At 39.5% G+C, this 22,966-nt stretch overlaps 1 protein-coding gene across 2 annotated transcripts in view; it reads right to left on the bottom strand.

Annotated features, from left to right (window-relative positions):
- The window catches only part of zgc:171572 (protein bicaudal D homolog 2), an 81,387-nt gene that overhangs the window by 36,203 nt on the left and 22,218 nt on the right, over positions 1–22,966 (bottom strand). For both annotated transcript variants that reach the window (XM_007237044.4, XM_007237045.4), the window contains exon 2: positions 7,538–7,750. In XM_007237044.4, the coding sequence (XP_007237106.1) occupies positions 7,538–7,750 (213 nt within the window). The remainder of the gene's footprint in view (positions 1–7,537; positions 7,751–22,966) is intronic.

The following is a 22,966-nucleotide window of genomic DNA, read 5'->3' as shown; positions in this document are numbered from 1 at the left end:
AGAGAGGGAACAGTAGATTTGCTGTGATTGGTTGTAACGGATTTGGGGGGGGCTGTTATAAACTCCAGATAGACCATGTTTGTGGTAATGAAATCTCAAGGTCACGACTAGAGCTGTCTGGTGCCCCTGAGGACAAACGAGAATAGGTTAAGACAGGGAAGCAGTGTGTGTGTGTGTGTGTGTGTGTTTAGAGGGAGTGAGTGTGTTATGAGTGTGTTAAAATGACCTAAATGTCAGCCAGGCACATAAAATACATTTATTTACAGATGTACAGGCGCAGATGAGAGCAATTTAGTGCTTGTGTGTGTGTGTGTGTGTGTGTGTGTGTCCTGATAAAAAAAAAAAGAGCTACTCTACAATATCAGGAGTTGACTGTGTGAAGCGCTTTTTACTAAAGCTACCTGTTTCATGGTTTATAACTGAAAGAGGAAAATTATACAAATATACAATTATATACAATTGCTATTATAGATAATTTCATAGTAAATAATAAGAATAAATATACTGACACTAGGGCTGGGTATCATATTAAAATGTTTAATACCAATACTATTTTTTAATTGTAACCAAAAAATACAGTACAATAAAAAAAACAATAATTATTATCAAACAACGTATTTATTTTTTCATTCATTCGCCGACATGAGTAACCTAATAATTTCATGACGCTTTATTAAGAGCAAAAACAGCAGCAATGTTAGTGATTTTAAGAAATATAATTTATTTGTTTTACTTTCTCTAAATATATCCTTAAATATACACTCACCCCTAATTTCAGCAGTTCTCTCTGCACACTCTCAGCACACTGTGCATGAAAATGCACTCTCTGAGGTTAATAACAGCCATGGGAGCTGAGGCTTAGCAAGAAGTGGGCAGGGTAGGAAGCAGCCAATCAGAGGCTTTTCTGCTCCGTACATCACCGCAGCCACAAATAAGGGAGCTGCAAATAATGAGAGGAAAATCCTCACTATTTCATCATCAGCTGAGGCAGATTTACAGATGCAGCAGAAGTGAATTTTCACCCTCTCTGTGGAACATTAGCCATATATAAAACTGCATGTGTGTATTTTATTTGGTATAAAATGGTTATTGTTGGACAAACCAATTGTTTTAGAAAAACATTAAAAACATTACAAGAAGCATTTTTGTGGAAATGTTTGCAGATTTGCAAATTTACAAACTATTTTTCAGTTCTTTTTTATCACTTTAAGGAAGCTTGGCAACTTTAGTCATTTAGATATTGTTTATTTTATATCCAGAAATGCAGCAAAAATGTCTGTTTTGTATTACATTATACTGTTTTACTGCATTTAGTGTGTAATTATCACCATCATTATGAAAAGTTTACTTATTTCCACTCTAATTTGCACAGTACTATACAGCTCTGAAAAAAAAATCAAGACATTACTTCAGTTTCTAAATCAGTTTCTCTGATTCTGCTATTTATAGGTAAATGTTTAAATAAAATAAACATTGTTTTATTCTATAAACTACAGACAACATTACTCCCAAATTCCAAATAAAAATATTGTCATTTAGAGCATTAATTTGCAGAAAATGAGAAATGGCTGAAATAACTGAAATAACAAAAAAGAGCTTTCAGACCTCAAATAATGCAAGGAAAACAAGTTCTTACTATAAAGTTTTAAGAGTTCAGAAATCAATATTTGGTGGAATAACCCTGTTTTTAATCACGGTTTTCATGCATCTTGGCATGTTCTCCTCCACCAGTCTTACACACTGCTTTTGGATAACTTTATGCCTTTACTCCTGATGCAAAAAATTAAGCAGTTCAGTTTGGTTTGATGGCTTGTGATCATCCATCTTCCTCTTGATTTTATTCCAGAGGTTTTCAATTTGGTAAAATCAAAGAAAATCATCACTTTTAAGTGGCCTCTTATTTCCTTCCAGAGCTGTATATAGTTTACCTAAATGTAAGTTTGTAAGCTGGGTGCATAAAACACATCTACAGATGTTCAGGTGCAGATGTGTTCCAGCTGTTGCTCTGAAAGCTACACACTTTTTCACACAGCCAGCCTTTAATCAGCACTGCTGTTCTGTAAACAGACATGTCTTCCTAATTTCAGAACCTTTAGTTTTTACTGTGATGTTACGTCTTCACAAGATGACTGGGGCACATTCCTTTACATGTATTGTTCTCTGTATAAACAGTTTACGGGGATTATAGTCTGCAGCATTAGAGTCAGACTGAGAGTGAGGTTTTAGTCTCATGATTAGTTTAAATTAAATTAACCCGATCATGCTGTCTGCTAAACTGACCCAGACACTCAGACGCAGAGCCATCCACTCATAATTACTCCTTCTCTGCCCCTCTCTCTAATCTACACTCTTCTAAACAACTTTCTCAAATAAAAAACTAAAAAAAAACTGAAAGATCGAGTCAAATGAGATCCTGATGTATGTAGTGTCTGTTGTGATATAAGCGCGTTTTCACACCAGCACTATGTAGTTGGTTAAATCAGACTCTGGTTGGTTTGTACTTTTGGTTTGTGGTGAAAATGTGATGTAGTCTTAATCCGACCCGACTATCAAATATACTATTTTTATTTGAGCTAAACTGCTGTTTAATTGCTGTTTTTTGTGATTTATTAGCCAGATAATTTACTCCCATAGCAATGAACAAACACCATCTCTGCTGTTTCACACTGAATGCACTGTGTGCAGCGCTCACTGCTCGCGGCTGTGCAACTCCATTTACTATGGGAATATCCCACTGAAACACTGTTTAAAAGTTTAAAATTCTCTGCATTCAGTTTCACACAGATAAACACACTGCACATACTAACACAATATACCATAGAACAAAACAATCACCAATCACCAATTTCATTCACCTCAGCATTAATTTCACTTCATCTTCTATTGTTTTGTACTCTGTTTTTTCTTTCTTTCTTTCTTCTTTCTATATTTTCTACCTACATTTTCTTTCCTTCCTTCTTTTTCCTACTTTCTATATTTTCTTTCTTTCTATATTTTCTTTCTTTTTTTCTCTAATTTCCTTTTTTCTTTCTCTATTTTCTTTCTTTCTATCTTTTAGTCTGTTCTAATGTGACAGACGGAGAAGAATCTTCTCTCATTCCCTCCCTTCCTCTCCATCCTGCTGTGCCAAGAAATGGACCACTCGAGAGCAGTAATTAACAGAGCCAGTAGAAGATTTACACACACTTCCCCCCCCACACACACACACAAACAAACACACACACACACACACACACACACACACACACACTCTCTTACACCTCCTACCAGTAGAGCAATTAGCCCTCTTTTTACAGTGCCCGCTTGGCGCTAAGTCAAACTACATGCGAGCGTTTGCTGGAGTCTTTGGTGGCAGTAAATCTCAGGCTCGTGTCCAGAGAGGCCGTTCAGTAGCTCTGATCAGTTCAATCTCAAAAACTGAACTAAATAATACAAATGTATTACGTAGGGATTTTTTAAGGACCATTGTTGTAAATGACGAGCAAAAGTAAAGAACATTTAAAGCTTAAAGAACTTCCAGATCATGTTCAAAGAACAAACCTATGCCAAGTAAAGGGGATTGTTAGAAGTGCACTTCCAAGCCAAGAACAATTAAAGATCTTTTATGTTCAACAATGCATTCTTCACATGAGCAGCCTGCCACTCCTCCCGTAAATCTGCCTGCTTCTAAACTCCTCTAAGAAGCAAAGCCCCCTTTAAATCTTCCCTCTGCAATTTAATCTGTGGCAGGAGAGACAGACCGGCCGCATCTGCTGAGGGACACGCCAGCTAATAAAACAAAAGCAAGTGTTGAATGTGTGTGAGTGTGAGTGTGTGAGTGTGTGTACAAATAAGGCCAAGTGTGCAAGCTAGACAAACAGAGACACCAGCACTAGACCCATGAGTGCTCATCTTTGACTCGGTCCTTTCTGCTTAACTCTGCAGCAGCGCAGACAAAACGCCAGACAGAGTCTGAAAACCAGGGGATTTGGGGGCATCTCTGCAGGGAAGATGGGAGGAAGGAGGGAGAGACGTCTCTCAGACTGAAAGAAGACACCATGCTTGAAACATGATTAGCCACAGACACACAGCTAGGGGTGTGGCTTCCTCGTTACAGATAGTGATATTCTGTTTCTCTGACGTTTGATCAGCTGTAACAGACAAAACATCAAGACCTTTTCCCAGCGTTTCACACGCTGAGCTGCACTAAATCCAATTAAACTGAGCTAATTATTCTCATTCTAATCAATCCTGCAGCTGATCAGTGTTCTGTAGGTATGGAAGGGTGGGGGATGAGCTAACATGTGGTAGAGTTAAACATTTTATGTTGTAAAACATTGTTGTGTCTACAAAAAGGTCACCTACACACCTACAAAACCTTAACTTTCCACAAGGTCAATTCCAAATGCATTTTGCAGCTTTTCTATTGGTTTCTATAAGTAAAGTTGCTTTTCTGATGTTAAATAGACATTTGTGTCCACAGATTCATCAGAAATGTTCTACAGTGGCCATTTAAATCAATGTGTGTTTACAGTGAAGTTTATAATCCTATTACAAACAGATTTCTGCAGTCTACAATCTAATTATTCAAGTAGTATGATGCATGTAAACAGGATAATCGAATTCTGAGACTGGAGTCAGACCTAAAAATCTGATAAAGAAATCTGATAGAGAGCTGAATTTCAGATCAGTAGTCACATTTTTCAGTGCATATACAGGGTTTGGACAATAAATCTGAAACACCTGGTTTTAAACCACAATAATTTGTTGTGGTGACGGACAGTTCTGGTGGAAACAGGAGAGTTAAGTGATTTGGGCAGCCGTGGTTTTAAGTTTTTTTGGATATAATCTGGGTTAACACCCGAACATCACTTTCAGACAGCTTCCTCTTGCATCCACAGTTAATCCTGTTGGATGTGGTTGGTCCTTCTTGGTGGTATGCTGACATTACCCTGGATACCGTGGCTCAAAGACTTGCTGTCTTGGTCACAGATGCGCGAGCAAGACGTACACCAACAATTTGTCCTCTTTTGAACTCTGGTATGTCACCCATAATGTTATTTTGATGTTATGCATAATGTTATATTTTGAGTAAAACTGTGCTCTTACCCTGCTAATTAAACCTTCACACTCTGCTCTTACTGTTGCAATGTGCAATCAATGAAGATTGGCCACCAGGCTGCTCATATTTAGCCATGAAACCTCCCACACTAAAATGACAGGAGTTTCAGTTTCATTGTCCAACCCCTGTAAGTATACTGCAGTCTTATCATGCTGCCGTGTTTTTTCCTGTTTTTGCTTTGGTCCTTTGTGTCCTCATGATCTGACGGCAATCTGAAAGCAAATCTTTCAAGTTTCAATCTTTTACATCTGTAAAACGTCTCTGTAGTTACTTTAACTGATGAGAAGAATGTTTTTCAATGTTTAGAGACTCAAGTTATGAGTTATTCTTACGCCTAGAATGATGTGTGTGTGTGTGTGTGTGGATTCCACTGGCTTCAGCCCGGGTCTTATCAGATCGTGGAGCAGTGGGTGAACCTGGCAAGAGGGAATGCTGGAGTTTGCCAGATCAGATAGTGAATGAGGCCCACCAGCAGCAGAAACACGCCAGTGGCCACCAGGGAACCCGGAGCAACAGCTCTCAGATAACGTCCAGTCAATCGATATCCACCGAGGTTATTCCAGTCACCATACCCATCACTATTCACATAATAACGCCAACGTTCATCACATTGGTTAACATGTTAATTGAGGTAAAAAGTTGTATCCAATGAATGCACAATGAAACACTTTTATAACACTGTACTTCAGTGGAATGGCTTAACTGCTTCTTACAACTTGGCTGGTAAAATTCATACATAAGGTGCACTGATGATTTTTTGGGAAAATTAAAGGATTTTACGTGCGCCTTTTATATGATATATTTTTCAGTGGGTTGGGACCAATCCGGGCAAATTTAATGGATTAAATATTAGTTATTATAAGCCTGATCCAGTTTTAATTCTTTGTTTTTATTACTGTGTTCTAGCAGAGCGTCCTCTATAGAGTTCTATAGCATATAAATATTGCTAAAAGAATATATATAAATGAAGCTACTGACACAATGGCAGTTAATAATAATCAATAATAATAAAGCCCCCAGCACTGAGCTGTAAAGCAAGGGATCTGTGTTCTCTGGAATGATTGAGATCTATCCAATACTTTTGTGATGAGTTGAAGAGTTAAGGATGAGTTGAGGAGTGATTATCATCTAACATCCTAACCTCACTAACACTCTTACTGAATGCAATCACATCTGTATGCTGTTAGCATTGTGCCATAAATCTGATTGGCATCTGACTATGGCGAGTGCACATTACACAGAGGAGAAAGAACAACCTGCTTATGTCAAATCAGCTATGTGTGAAAAGTGAGTCCTAGAAATGAAAAGCAAGGGGAGTATCAGGTGAGGATGGTATGCCAGTATTGGTTAACCGTTGTAGTGTGCATGTGCGTGCGTGTGTGTGTGTGTGTGTGTGTGTGTATGTGTGTAGAACTTATACAAACTACAGGCTGTAGTAACCAGATATTATGCACCTCAGGCAGGACTATATGACACTAGGTGAGGTAATGTCTGTTTAAGATGTTCAATTTAACCTTTTTTATGAATTTGGGTCTTTATACTGAACTCCTTGTGAACTGTCAGCTGCATAATATGATTCATTTGGTTACATTAACATATGGTAACTTACTATTTCAGAGATACAGTACCAGTCAAAAGCTTGGATACGCCTCTAATCATTCAATGTGTTTTCTTATTTCTTTTTTAGGATTTTTATCTAAATTGTAAATGTAATATTGAAGACTATATTAAAGCTATACAGGAACAAATGTAGAATTATAAAGTTAACATTTAAACATGTTAAACAAATCAGAATATGTTTTATACATTAGATTCTTCTAAGTATCATATTTATCTTTGAGGACAGATCTGCACACTCTTGGTGAGATTATAATCTCAGTGTCTTCATGAGGAAGAGTCACCTGGAATAGTTCTCAATAGTCTTAAAGGAGTTCCTGGAGGTGCTGAACAATAGTTGCTGCTTTTCCTTCACACTGAACAAGAATGTGTGTCCAAATTTTTGACAGGTACTGTGCCTTTTACTTTTTACTTTTATTCACCGGTGATGATATATAATTATATAATTCACCACAGTTAAATATTGTCAATCAATAAAAATAATACACCCCTCCCCCAACGGTGGCGTACAATCATTTATGTCTCAACGCGATTAGAGGCACACTGCTCAGCCCAATCAGCTCTCTCTTCTGCCCCACCCCTAAACCCATACATCACCCAATGCTCCCATTTTCCTTTTTGCATTTTTCAAATTGGAGCTGAGTGTGGAGTCAGCTAAAATCAGGGGGTTTAGTTAGCCTTTAACTAAAGCTCACCTACATGTAGTTAATAATGACTAAAAGCTGGTAGAAATTAGCCCATTAATCTGATTTGTAACTGAAGTATGCAGCATTTAATTGTGTCCTGAATGTTTAATTCTTCTCCAGGCTGAAGTCTTACCTCTCTGAGCTCCTGCGTGATGGTGGCCAGGCGCTCGTTCTCAGACTGGGTGTTGGTGAGGACATTGCGTATTTGCCTCAGCTCGGTCTGAAGCTCCTGCACTCGCTGCTCGTAATACGCCTCCTTACAGGCAGACTCCTGAATCAGAGACTCCTCCCGGCTCTCGCCGTCCGCCGCCACCTTCCTGTGGTTTGAGTGAGCCTGCCCGAAAGCCTGAGAGAAACAGAGAGAGACGTCTGATCAGAGAACGTTGTATACACTAAAACTCCTGTAGGTTTACAAGTTTAGCTTTTCTAGCCCTGTATTTGGGCCCTAACAATGAACTCTCATTAGTAGAACTATGTGCCGTTACAACTCTTCTTGCTCGTAGGAGAATTGTATTACACTGGAAATCAAAACACCCATTGCTCAGAGACTCAGTTGGAAAAAATAAAATAGGGGCTCTAAGAAAAAATTCCTAACCCATTTTCACCTATATAGACAACATTCAATTTATAAGAGACATTGAATAATCCAGCCCCCAAACCCTTTTCATTTATTTTATTTTATTTATTTATTATTAGTAGTAGTATTTATATTTTATTATTATTTTTATTGAAATCAGATGCCACGGTGGGGTGGGGTGGGACCTGTCAAAGGGTATTTCAAAAAAAAAAAAAAAAAAAACTGGCTTGGACCAATCCAGAAACATTTAATGAATTGGGTATCAGTTATTATAAGCCCGATCCAGTTCTGATTCTTTGTTTTTACCACTGTGTTCTAGCAGAGAGTCTTTAAGAGTTCTAGAGCCATAATAGCCATTTACAGCCATGATTCACAGTCTGCCGCAGTGAGGAGTGTTCTCAGAAGGTAACAGAACATATAGTCTAAAGTGAACATTTTACAGTGAAAATTTACTGTAAAATTATAATAAAAGTACAATATATGTGGCTTCAGAGCTCCCAAAAGTGGTTTAGGATCACCCTAATGTTTTTAATACTACAACCACTTAACGTTTCTGAGAATCCATCTCATGACACTGAATGAAGGACAGATGCCTCCAGACGAGCACAGCCTGTGGTCCAAATCCCTGCAGCCTAAAGGATTTACCTTCACTGCAAACCTGAAGGAGACACTAAACGAAAACAGGCTGCGGACAGACCGGGATTTTCCTGTTCATGGCTTTAGGATCTCAGAGTAATTCTCCTCTGTATTGTGAATACTAGACATGTGCTGATAGTAGGAAACTAGGTACACCACCACATTTAACACACAACAATTAGGCAATACATATTTTAGAAATATTACCAATATATAAAACCAATATCTGCTGATGCAGATATGACCCTGGCATTATCGTGCATCCTGAATTATTTTGGCATCTTTGGTTTTACCTTTACTGAGACCATAAAAACTGCCATTGCAAACACATGGAAGATCTTAACAACCACACTTCACAGCAGCTACTTAGCAACACCGTAGCAACCACCTGAGCACTTTGTACACTGCAGCAGTCACTTTAATATTGCGTCAACAACCCGATCAACCACCAAAAAACAACTTAGAAATACTTCATATTTCATCATAAAATACCATTGGAAGTGCTAGTGCACCCAACCAGAACACCTTATCAACCACATAAGAACAGTGGAAACCACTATGCAACTTCATAGCACTACCATACCATGCCATAGCACTTTTTAGCAGCCTTTTATAACATCCTAGCATGTTGCCTTTAGCTGTGCACAATTTCTGTATTCATACATGTGAAATTTAAACAGAATTAAGTGATAATGACACAACCTCTCATTAAAGATAACATAATTATGATAAACATTTTATTTTTATTATATCAGCTTTCTGGATCACTGTCAGCCTCGTCCAGTGTCGCTGCAACATCGCCAAGTCGAGCGTAAAACACAGCGTTTACACTAGAGCCTGTCTGGGCTCTGGGCTATTTTACAGGTTTCAGTTCAGTGCACTGTGGCCTTAATTTCTTAATGGATGGTCCGGTGGCACTGCACTCAAGTGGCACATGCACGCATGCATCCACACACACTTTCTGCTGCAGTTATGTCCACCCGTCCAGTCAGCATGGCCAGCTGTAATAAATCGGTGACAAAACAGGTTGTCTTGAATCTAACATCGTTTTCACACCAGCACTACTTTGTTGGTTGGTTTGTACTCTTAGTGTGTGTGTGTTTTTTTTTTTTTTCAGCAGGTGTGAAATCAATGAATCACACTCAGGTTTGGCCCAAATCAACTCTAGAGCAGTTCTATTTGTGGTGAGAATGTAATACAGCCTTGATCCGAACCGACTTTTAAATATACTATTTTAATTTGAGCTAAACTGCTGTTCAGTTGCAGTTTAACCTGATTTATTAGCCAGATAATAAATACCATAGCTATGAAAAAATCCTGTCTCTGCTGCTCCATGCTGAACTGTTTCACACTGAATGTCGTATGTGCAGCGTTTACTGCTCTCAGCCACCCGACTCTGTTTACTATGAAAAAGCCCCACTGAAAACACTAAGCGGCAAATTTTCCACGGTTAGCTTCACACTGCACAAATATACACGCTGCTCTAGAACACTGCTGCTACTCTCACACCAGACAGCTCCAACCAATCAGATGAGTCAATGTGCTTGCGTGGTCTGTTGGCGCATAATATGGTGCATCTAGATTTGTACCTGTGTGAAAACAAACCAAATCGAAGAGGAAATGCTCCAAGCAAACAAACTCATCATCTGTTCAGGAAAAAAAACAGAAGTACAGGTGTAAAATTAATCACGGCTCTGTTTGAACTCACTAAAACTCATCTTTATGCATTTCACCTGAGGGCACCAGAATTATAACCTTGTCTTAATCCGACCAATGCTCTGTCTGTCTCTCTCTCGTGCACTCATACGCGCACCACATGCAGACATGGCATTGCAAGAGAAGCGGATGGCAGTAATCCTGGATAAACCTCTGAAAGAGGGACTGAGAAAGCTGCACTTTCAAATTACATTTCTGAAATTGACCTACTTACAGGGAGAAATCACAGGCAGAGCGGTTCAGTGGGCTGCAGCTGCACATGAGGTCAGTGCTGCAGACTCAGATTGCACACAGCAGGTGCCCTAAGAGCTTCAGCAGTGCAGACTGAATCACACAGTACCCATAGGGAATAAACAAGGCAGGCTCAGGATGCCAAATAATAAAGAATTCAACAGTGGAGCTTGACTTAGGGCGTCAGTGTGTCTTTGCTATCATAACGACGGGAAAAGTACACCTTGTACCCCTCAAAACGCTCAAAAGGCATGTACTAAATCTCTTAATTAATCATGGGTGTGTTTTGGTGTATGCCCCACATCACATCACATCCCATTTCATTTAAGAGCCAGGTGTGCATGTTAAGTGCACCTGTGCCGCCAAGATAGCAATGAACATCTGACAGTTCACTGTTGTCAGGGTTCTAATCAATCAGTGGTACATCTATGTTTTTATGTACGAAAATTAGCTGTTGCCAAAAATTCAGCAACAGTTCCTGCCTGTTACTCATGGCGCAGTGCTCTGTATGAGCAACACACCCCTAAACACAACTGCTGTTAGTAGCTGTGGCTGTGGCCTACTTCCCAGCAAGCCAAAAACCCTCACAGCAAGCCTCACGCAGTGCCTCAGTACCACAAATCAGTCCCACCCATAGAGTCACAGATTAAATTAATCTGAAGGGACTACAATCCCCTCATATTAACCTCATAAGGGCCGCAGAGCAGCGTCAGTGCATGGGGTGGGGGTGTGGGGGTGCTAATCTTTTAAAATAAATTTGGAAGGAACGTTCAGTTCCATTCCAAAACCAACCCCACGGACTCTCCTGCGGGCACGACAGCGAACCCTCACTGCAGTCTAATCCCTCAGATTTATTACAATTATTACGCAGACGAGAGCTTGACTCCTAATCTGAGGCAGGTGCCCACAGTAATTACTGCCAAGGGGTCTCGTGTACACTCTGTAATGACTGAGACGACAATTCTTAAGCCTCAGGGCAAACACCCAGATGACCTGCATTTCAAAGTAGGCAGGCAATAACATATATGGGTAATGTTTATGTTAGCTTCCCCATTTTGTTTGGCCTCTAAATGCCTTAAAATAGCTCTGATTTCAAGTTCCTGCTACACTAAATTATAAGCACACTTGTACACTTGTTTATCTACAACAGAAACTTTGCTCTGTTTGCTTCTTTTGCTGTTTCTCTGGTGTTGCATCAGATTGTAAAGGGCAGATGTGTATGGGTGGGAAGCAGGACAGTATTTTATTGCTATCATGATAAACTGCACCACGCTGTGCTTTTCTGAACATTACATCAGCACTTAAAGAACACTAAACAATCCCTAAAAGTTAACTATTAATGATCACAGTTTTAGTAGTAGTTTTTTTGTGTCACATTTCTGTTTTATCACAATAATTTCCACCCACTGCAATGCCTACTGTGTGTATTTATGCACTAAACCCTAAAAAAACACTGTCACATACTGTGCTGTCACATGACCCTACCCTCTCCAATCTGCTACATGGAAGTAACATGGAGAACCCAAACACTGAATAGCTTGAATAGCTTTTACCCCCGCCCCCCCAAAAAACCCACATTGATTATAATTAATTGTCATATATTAATCACAATCAAGATAAAATACAACAGTAGGGACAAAGCAATGGAAAAAACCCTAAAAAAGATTCATAATTCTCTATAGAAACATAAGAAAAAAATTATAAATTCTTAAAAGGTCAATAGCCAATAGTGCTAAACATAACTTCATATATAAAGAATATATAAATAGTACGCCTCTACAGAGAACAATGTTTGCTTAGACTGTGTTTTAATCTTAAATCCATTTCTGGGCATGGAATCACTCCAATCCTGCCATGATCTTCTAAAGTACACAGAAGACCCTGAAACCTCCCAGAATTCAAATATTTATTTTAGACTGCCGGAGAGAGAGATGAGAGAGAATAGAGTGAGAGTCACAGGAGAGAATCATGAGGCTGTGGTGAAAGAGGTTTGAAAACTCGCTTGTTTGAAGTCTGTGGTCCATGTCTGCTGCCCTGCAACTAAAGCATTGCATTTCACACCCTACAGGGAATTATACCGGCTCCTAACACACACACACACACACACACACACACACACACACACACACACACACAGGTACCTCAAAAGGTATAGCAGGTATTTCTATATTCCTATTTAAACCCAAGGCTAGCCAGTCAGTGTAAACTACAAACCACACATCCAACCCAGGAACAAACAATACACTGGTTCAGACGCTGCTTCCTGCAGAACTGTGATAAGTTCAGCAGGACACGGAGGAGCAGAGCGAAGCTTTGTGTTAAACTCGGGCAGGAGATCTGCTCCATTCACTAAATACAATACACATCCCATAATAACAAACAGCAGAGTGCTCCTTCAGCTTAATAACACACAGATATTAATAACAGAGACGAGGGTCCTCTATCAAACACAACAAGACTGAGATTAAAGTCAAACACTGTAATCACACACACACACACAAACACACACACACACCTCTCAATACACCTTTAACCCTTCACTGTCTTTCACAAGAGAGAGATAAAGAGTGAGAGAGTGAGAGAGAGAGACAGCAATGTTGTCTCATGATTTGTATAATCATCATCATTATTCATTTTATAAACTCTACTCTGAGTTCCACTGAAAATACTAATGAGTGAAAGAAAGAGAGAGAGAGAGAGAGAGTGAGAGAGAGAGAGAAAAAGAGAGAGGAAGAGAGAGAGAGTCTGAAGGAGTTAACAGCCATTGAGCTACCTCTGCATTGCAGCTCTGGCATCTTGCAGATGGGAATCCCTAATCACACACACACACACACACACACACACACACACACACACACACACACACACTGTGATCTGCTCTCTGTAGACTCCACAATAACTGATCAAGCGATCCTATAAACACACACACACACAGTAACCTCACCTACTGCATGTCCCAACATGCTGTGTGTATTACTCTCCCCCCCCCCCCGACACACTGATCCACAGCTCTAACTCACACACTCCTCTAACACACTCTCACAGCACCAGCTCCTCTCTGCTCAGTGAGGGGAGAGGAATACAAAGCAACATATCAATACTGGTGTGTGTGTGTGTGTGTGAGACAGTGAGTGAGTGAGTGTAAGACCATCTGCAGTCATGGCGAGGTGTGTATAGTGGAATGTGGAAATTACACACATCAGCAGAGAGGTGGGCATCTGAATGCTAGTCATGCTGAAATGAGGATGAAGGTGAGCATGTCTCTGTATGCAGGATATGAAAAAGAGTGTGTGTGTGTGTGTGTGTCTTCCTGCCTCGTGCCTCTGGCTGCACATGTAGCTCTGACTCTCCACAGGAAAAAACAAATCCCCATTCTCTCTTTAAAACACACACACACACACACACACACACACACACACACACACACACACACATATAGTGCAAATATTCAAAGTGTAGAGTCACAGCAGTCACACATCTAAATATAGAGACTTCCTCAGTGTGTGTGTGAGAAAGAAAGACAGCAGAGAAAAATAGCAGAGAAAGAGGGAGATAGAAACGGGGCAAGAAAAAGAAAGACAGAAAGGAGCGAAACACACAAGTGAGTGACACAGGAAAGAGAGGGGCATACAGACACGATAGATATAGGAAAAATGAGAGAAAGAGAAATAGTGAAGAGAAAAACAGCAAAGAAAGAGAAACGGGAAGAGAGGGAGAAACAGTAGAGACAAGGAAAAACATGAGAGAGAAAGAAATGGGAAAGAAGGAGAAACAGGAGAAAAGGAAATAGTGGAAAGAGAAAAATGAGAGTTAGAGAGAAATGGGATAAAGGGAGAAATGAGACTGTAAAGTGTGCAATGTGTGTTTTCACACACAGGCGTTATTCTCATAGAGGAGAAAGGTATGTGAAGGACACCTCAATGTGACCGTTACTCTCTGCATGTGTGTGTGTGTGTGTGTGTGTGTGTGTAAATATTCCTCCCTCCTTTTATTTGAACGTTTTACTTACGCTGGATCTCGTTAATAAGTAACAAAGCACCAGTTAACATAACAAACCAGGCCTGATATTATAGACTGAGAGGGGAGTGTGTGTGTGTGTGTGTGTGTGCGTGTGTTTAAAAGAGAAAATGGAAAGGAAAAGTGATATGGTAGAAAAGGGAGAAAGAAGCACAGAGCCCTTGGGCACTGGCAGGAAGCCATATCGATTTCTCTAACAGACACACACACACACACACACACACACACACACACACACACTGTTTGACTTCACTTTAGCTACAAGCTAATGTTAGTTCCAAATTAGCAAAATTAACACTATAGTTCCAAGCTAATATGACAGCCCTACAATGAGCTACAAGCTAATGCATCGGTACCCGGGTTAACACTCCAGTCTCACACAGACAAAGCCATGATACAATAAAACAATATAATATATTGTAGTGTCTCACGAATCCCTAAAGCCTGGCCGTTTGGACTGTGGGGGTGGAACCGGTCGCTGTTCCAGAGCAGAAGGAGAACAGAAGGGAGACTGTGCAAAATCACTCTGGCCTCCAGGGAATGGTGTTATGGTTACCATGCCAATTACAGTGACAGAACAGAGGGGCATGAGGCACCCAGATGGCCGTCCACAAAGCAACCACACGTGCTGTGTGTACGCGTGTGTGACATCGCATTTTCATCACTAATTACTCATCTTTATTCATTTCCCCTCTAACACACTTCTACCCTCTCATTTTAAGGCCACACTTCCTTCTTTAAGGTCATATTTATCAGTACCCTCACTTCTGATTTTTAATCTGCTCTTTGCTCTTTTACCCGTTCCATCTTCCTTCAGAGAGACAATCCCATGAGCTCAGCCTCGGCCCACGCTGATGACTTACCCAGCTGATACACTTCCTGTTGTGGCTGCTCCAATCAGGAAGACAGCTGCTTGACAAAAGCCAAGTCACAATTCAGCATGACATCATTCAATCACAAACTCTATCATAATTACAGTCCCACCACAGCTCCTCCATTTTGGTTTTGCTAATATTAGCTTGCTTCCCACTCATACAAAGCAAAAACACACAGTGAATAAATATATCTGATCATTAACAGGGCTGGGTATCATTTTTAAAAGTTTAATACTGATACCAATAAGGTAGGTTTGAACTTTGAACTAGTAAACCTCCATCTCTCTGGAAAACAATGAGCATTTTATTTGTGCCATTTTATTAAGAACAAAAACAGCAGCATTATTTAAACCACTTAAACTATATACATTTTTTCTCAATAAGCATACTGCTGGATGCAGTTCAGTTTTTAGAGTTTAGAGTTCAACATACAATTATGTTTAAAAAAAAAAAATCTCACTCTTTCGTGACTGATGGAATCACCTGCTATGATGAAATATACTCCACACATCCCCCAAAGGAAATTCATTCACAAAATGTTTGTCATAATTTTGAATATAAGGATGATAAACCATATTTTAATTAACATTATTAAACAATGTGTAAAAGTCTTTTATTGCTTCTTAATGGTCTCATTCCATCATTTTTTAAACTCATTTTAAAATGCTCCGGTGATTTAACACTGCTTTAGTTTGGTGGAGGAGTGTGTATATATATATATATTAGGGCTGGACCCGAATATTCGGGTATTCGGATATTCGTTCGTTGAGTAGGTATTCGGTTTTTAATTTTGGTATTCGGATATTCGTTTTTTTTCTCCTTTCCAGAGTTCCACCTCACTCTAACCACTTCTGTTTTCGCGGGTCCCGTCAGAATATCTTGCGCGCGGGACAGAACTGAACTGTTATTGACTGGAGCGGGAGTTTAATCCAGACGATGCGGGAGCAAATTAATAAATAGTTAAGAAAACTGTAATAATTGTAAAAAAAAAACCCTAAAGAAAACTCTCAACGCGCAGGATGGACCGACACACACACGCACACACCGATGGTGTTTGGACTGGGGTAAGGAACGGGACCGCACTATGTGGCGGGCGGGCGCGGGATTAAAAGAAGCAATTTTTTTGCGGAGCGGTAACGAGACAGAAACGCGGGAGCGTGGAAGAGTGGGTTTAAAAATCAGTCTCGCGCAGACCTCTATTATACATGATAAAAAAAATGCAGGCTCTTCGAAACTGATTTATATAATAAAACGTAAGGGGTAATGTGGCAACAGTAGGGGCTAAATCGGTTACAAAAGCCTGGCCTACAAAAATGATGTCTGAACGAATTTCCTCTTATCTAATATAATTTAAAATGGTTTAAAAATATAAAATAATTTCTAAGCAAACGAAATATTTAATATTGAGCTTATAGCCCAAGTGCAAAAATACAAAATCAGTAATACGGCTATGCCCTGCACAATGCTTAAACCGAAATAGACCAAGTACAATAACGTCATTAACAATGACTTTCCTCTACTCTAATATAATTTAACATGGTTTAAAAATATAAAATAATTTCTAAACAAACGAAATATTTAATATTGAGCTTATAGCCCAAGTGCAAAAATACAAAATCAGTAATATGCCCTGCACAATCCTTTAACCGAAATAGATAAGTACAGTTTACAATGACTGTCCTCTAATATAATTACCAATGTTTAAGAATATAAAATACTTCCTGAACAAACGTTTTTTTTGTTTGTTTTTTTTAAGCAAATAGCCTAAGTGTGAAAACACAAACAGCAATTTACTGGGCTGGCTTGCGCAGCGGAGAAACCGTGCAGCAGCAGCCTCCTAGCCTGCTTACGCAGCGGATAAGCGGTGTGGGGCAGCAGAAATTCCGGGATGAAAACACAAAGAAATCTGAGCTAAAAACACAGAAAAAATATGGGGGATAAAAACACCAAAAATCCGGGGTGAATATGTCTCGTCGGTCAGAGCAAATTGAACATTTTTCAGTGGATTAAAGGGGCCGTGATTTGCTTTTTTTTATTTATTTTTTTTTACCTCTTTTTTTAAAAACGAATATTCGAATATTCGCTTCGAATCAGTGCCGAATATCCGGAGCTCAAAAAACGCTATTCGGGCCAGCCCTAATATATATATATATATATATATAATTTGAACAAACAACTTTGCTGCATAGACCTTAGGATCTAATGCTCCAGCCATAATACAAACAAAAGAAAACATTAGCTACAAGCTGCACACTCGCCGTAATACAACAGTACAATACTGCTGCATTCCAAATGACAATGAGGAAGAAAAGAAAAACACTTTTATTTACTTTAAACCACATGCAAAAATCTCATGTATGTGCACGTCACAACAGAGCATCACATTGTTTAGCTAGTTTGAGGTTTTATATTCTCTGCAAGCGCCAAACAAAGAACAATCTACCAGGTCAGGCATCAAAACCACAAGAAAATCACTTGTTATCAAGAACTGTCTGTCTTTCTTTGGGCCTTTGACAAACCACAGGAAAACACAACCTCTGGCTTCAGCAGAACCGGCTGTAAAATGAGCCCTGATACATTTTTTGCTACGCGAAGAAACTATTGTCTAAGAAACATGACCACCCATATTCATTTAATAACTACTTATTACTACAACTTCTTTAATTCTGACATTTGCAAATTGTACAGTTGGAATATTTGGAATATTATGACTTTCACTGAGTGTATGTATATATATATATATATATATATATATATATATATATATATATATATATATATATATATATATATATATATATATATATACATACACTCAGTGAAAGTCAAAGTCAATTTCCCAGCTGTCAGTCAAATACAATGCCATGTCTATGTATGGATTTAATGCAAGATGAATAGGGCGTCTTTTACTAATCAGGGTCTCGTTAATCTAATGTCAGACATAATTAATCAAATCACAGGCTTGCACAGCATACTCAATCAATCAGTGATGGCAGGTTATTAACAATGTGGGTGTATGGATGTGGTGGGTGTGAGGAAAAATGGTGGGGGTAATCGAAAGTGGGGGGGTAGGCGGTGATCAAATGACACAGGGCCTTAATAACTAAAATGCAGCACTTAACAGCTGGACCCTCATATAGCACTGAAAGTTATGATTATCTAAAACAAATGTTCTATTCAATATCAAGACAAACATGGGAACTGTATTAAAACTTTCTAAACATAATCAACTTTAAGGTTATTGTCATGTTGCATGGTCCAACTTCACTTCAGTTTTTGGACAGATGGTTTCACATGTTCCTCAAATACATCTGATAGAATAAAGAATTCAAAGTGGGAACTATAATAAAACCTTAGTCTGGATTTTTTATTTAAAACTTAAGATTTTTTTTCAAGAAGTAGGCTGTTATTTGTACTCAGAATAGGCGTTTTAAAAATATCAATTCTATAAAAAATTCTTATTTTAGAAATAATTTAACTGTTCTGCAAGTAAAAAAGGAACACAGAGACATGCCTTCACACACACACACACACACACACACAAACACACATCTATTTATAAGACTGTGTGCCTTCCCTTTAAATTACAGCTATTAAGGCTGCTGTTTCACTGTTCTTTTGAGTGAACACCCAAGAACCCAGCTGGTTCCCACAGGAACACTGGCAGTTACCCGCACACACATATATACTCTTTCACCAATTCTCAAAGACCACTAAGCGCCTGGCAAACATCCAGCCCCACCCCCTTACAGACCTATACACTCTAGCCTCTGTGCCCCGCACCCCCCTTCCTGTTGTTATCGATTCTGTGGACCCCGTTCCTCCTCCTTGTCCGTCTCTCATGTGCAGATCACACTTAGCTAAAGAACTGAAGAACTACTACTATTACATTATATTATAGGACATTGGATGAATTGAGATGCACCATGTCCTCCAGCACATTTGCAGGAATTAAGAAAGTCCGCAGTCTCGGTCGTGACCCTCACATTTTAGTGGTCAAGCCGAGGGTTATCAGGAGCTTGACTATTTGCATTGTAGATTCTCACTGAAGGCATCAAAACTATGAATGAAGACACATTTAACATAAAATGAGCTGACATCCACAGTCACCAGACCTAAACCCAATCCAGATGGTTTGGGGTGAGCTGGACCACACAGTGAAGAAGGCAAAGGGCCAATAAGTGCTAAACACCTCTGGGAACTCCTTCCTTCAAGACTGTTGGAAAACCATTTCAGGTGACCACCTCTTGAAGCTCATCAAGAGTGTGCAAAGCAGTAATCAGAGCAAAGAGTTGCTATTTTGAAGAAACTAGAATATAAAACATGTTTTCAGTTAATTCACCTTTTTTTTGTTAAGTACATAAAACTCCACATGTGTTCATTCATAGTTTGGATGCCTTCAGTGAAAATCTACAATGTAAATAGTCATGAAAATAAAGAAAACGCATTGGAAAAGAGAAGGTGCGTCCAAACTTTTGGCCTGTACTGTATATCTGCTTGCTTCTATACTTCTGAACTTCAGTAATGAGGAAGCAGTCAGCTGCAAAGTGTCTGAGAATCATTTGACTCAATGCTGTAATCAAAAGAGAACAGGCGTGATGTGTTACTGCTCTGATCTCACATGCAGACCATATATGGTCATACCAGCATGAGAACTGCCACATCTGAGCCACCATGCACATATACATCTGATTCAGACAGGGACACACCACATGTTCTGAATAAATGGGGCTTCCCTCAGAAATGACTTGAGGGGTTTTCCTGCTCCCATGAGCCTCTTCTTTAATATGGAGAAGATGAGGGTGAAGTAGAGGGTGAAATAAATGAATCTCACAACATTGACATTGGTTCACTGCCCTACTTACGACTGGTGGGTGTGTGTTTTGGGTGTGTGTTTGGGTGGTTCACACACCCTTAAGGATATAGCAGTGCCATTAAGTGGGTGTGGATAAGGCTGCAGAGCAAAGGAAGGAAAAATCTAAATTAAGGACAGTGTGCATCTCTTTCCCTGCTGCACTCAACCTGCATATCCACTACAAATTATCCAAAGAAGTACCTCTTATTTTGGGCAATTAGTGTTTTTTTAGGCAATTAGTTTTTAAGTGAAGGAGAGGACTTCCATTTTTACCAAAATGCTACAGTTTCTGAAATTGGCTGGTTAAAAGGTTTTCCAGCTCCTCCATGCGGAATTCTTTCAGTTGTGCGTTGTTTAAGGCGATTTTTGAATGTGATCACCCCACAGTGTCTCAATAAGATGAATTCAAAGTGTGTTCAAACTAAGATTTACCAGACAGAGCCAAATTATTTCCACACTAAATTCCTTAAATGTAACTGCATTGGATCAGAAGGCCCAAGCTCCTTTTAAGAACCAAAAGATGGAAGGAATTAAGTTGGAGTTTCTAGTGCTTGCATCAGTGTAGAGAACTGATAGATTAGTTTTTAATTTGATGAATACATTTCTAGGGCAAAGCCACTGGGTTGGTATCAAACACAACAGAAGAATAGTTTTTAGAAGGGCCTAATTTTTCCTTCAATTTATAAAAAAAAAAGCTAAACCATTTAAATGGTATCCTTTGGAATGATTAAATATTTCTTTACTATTTTAAACTCTTTAAAAACTTTAAAGACTTATTTAGCCGAAATGTGCTTCGTTTAAAACTGTAAAACTTTACATGCTACATGCTAACAAACCCTAGGACTGTTATTAGAATCTTTATCTTTTGATTAACTGTTAATTTCCTGGTTACTCTGTGCTCACAGTCGCTATTCCAACCCTAACCCGGACACTCCAAATACCCCTGGGCCTCGGCGAAGTAAACAGGAAGCTGGTTTTGAATGGAGGGAAGAGAAGGGGTTGAGGAGATGGGAGGGGGAGGGCAGGATCACGAGGTAGATGCCGGACGAGGTTGTGGTCAGTCAGCGCATTCAGAACCGACATGTTTGTCGTCGTAACCACAAATGTTTGTGTCACCGAGGGCTTGTGGGTAAGTAGGTGTATCTGTCTGAGGCTTAGCCCGAGACTCTATTAAAAGGAACTGTGTTGGCAAGGCTAAAACGGAAAAAGTAGAAGAACGAGCTTAGCGTCTGAGCGATGGTACAGTGCTGCTTGATTTGATCTGTTTATGTAAGGTCATCGGGGAGATAACAGAGCAGCACCGAGTGAATGATCCCTCTTCTCGGTCAAGACAACACCAACGCTAGCACACCTTGCTTTACATAGATTTACATAGAACAGTGGCCTTTTGTCTAAGCAGCTCGTTCTAGAGTACTCCTAATGCATTTAACCAGTAACACCTTTAAGCTGAGGGGAAAAGTTACAAGTCAATACACTGATCAACCATAACATTAACACCCCTACCTCTTGGTGAAATTTATATTTATCCAGAGCAACATACAAAAGTGCTTCATTGAGTACTTAAAAATAGTTTTATCTAGTTTGTAGAGACTAATATCAGAGAAGAGTCTGGACATTTAATGTGTATTTTCTCAGCTTCACTGAGCATATAGGAGCACTCTGTAGTTCTATAATGACAGATTGTAGTTTTTCTGCTTTTCTGCATACTTAGTTAAGCATGTTTTCACAGGTCAAGACACCACAGCAAAATCCCAACAGAAAGCAGGTTTAATTATTATTTTTGGGTGATGGTGGGTCATTATCAGCAGTGGTGTTAAGGTGTGTTGTGCTGGAGGGGATATAAGTGGATCAGATACAGCAGTGCTGCTGAAGTTTTTAAACACTGTGTTTAATCACTTACTGTCCCCCACTCTACTACACACTCCTACCTAGTTGATCCAGTCATACGTTTTATATAGACTTGGCTGTAGTATCTCAAATCTTCTATCATCAATTTAAATGAACGAAACTCTGGCTTCAACATCACTTCTAATCGGGCTTGGAGTGGCTCAACAGACTAAGATGCTGACTGGCTGATCTATCAGAACCATCAGGCATAGCTTCTCTGCCTATTTTGCTAAATGCCTTGAAACAGCCCTGGCTGATTTAACAGTGGCTAATGATAGAATTCTGCCCATAACAAATTATACTTTAACTCTTTCACCCTCTCCTATTCCCCCAATTGTGGCTCCATCATGTCTGCTACAAAACTTGACCATTCATCTCTGCAGGGACCCAGATTGTTATCTGACCATTTGTCTCTGCAGGGACCCTCATACCCCCCATTAAAGTGACCACCCTGCAGTTTTCAAAAGGTATATAATGTTCCCTCAAAATATCTTTAGTCAGATTGCTTCTGATCGACTGACTAAGCTGTGCCCGTGTAGATTTTCTGTCTGCACGTGAATAAACTCAAGTCAACTCTGAAGCCGTCTCCTGACTCCTGAATCGGACACCTGGTTCCTGAAGGCCGAATTTCTAACAACTTGGTGCCGTGACCCGGATGGCCTACTGAAACCTACTTGGTGAGTAAACGCCATTTCGAACTGAAGAGAAATTATGGCTGGATAAAATAGGAGTCAGTAAATGTTATCCTCTCTGAACTGAGAGATGCTT

Source organism: Astyanax mexicanus, chromosome 12, assembly GCF_023375975.1.
Source record: "Astyanax mexicanus isolate ESR-SI-001 chromosome 12, AstMex3_surface, whole genome shotgun sequence".
NCBI lineage: Eukaryota > Metazoa > Chordata > Actinopteri > Characiformes > Acestrorhamphidae > Astyanax > Astyanax mexicanus.
This window is presented reverse-complemented; position numbering and strand designations above follow the sequence as displayed.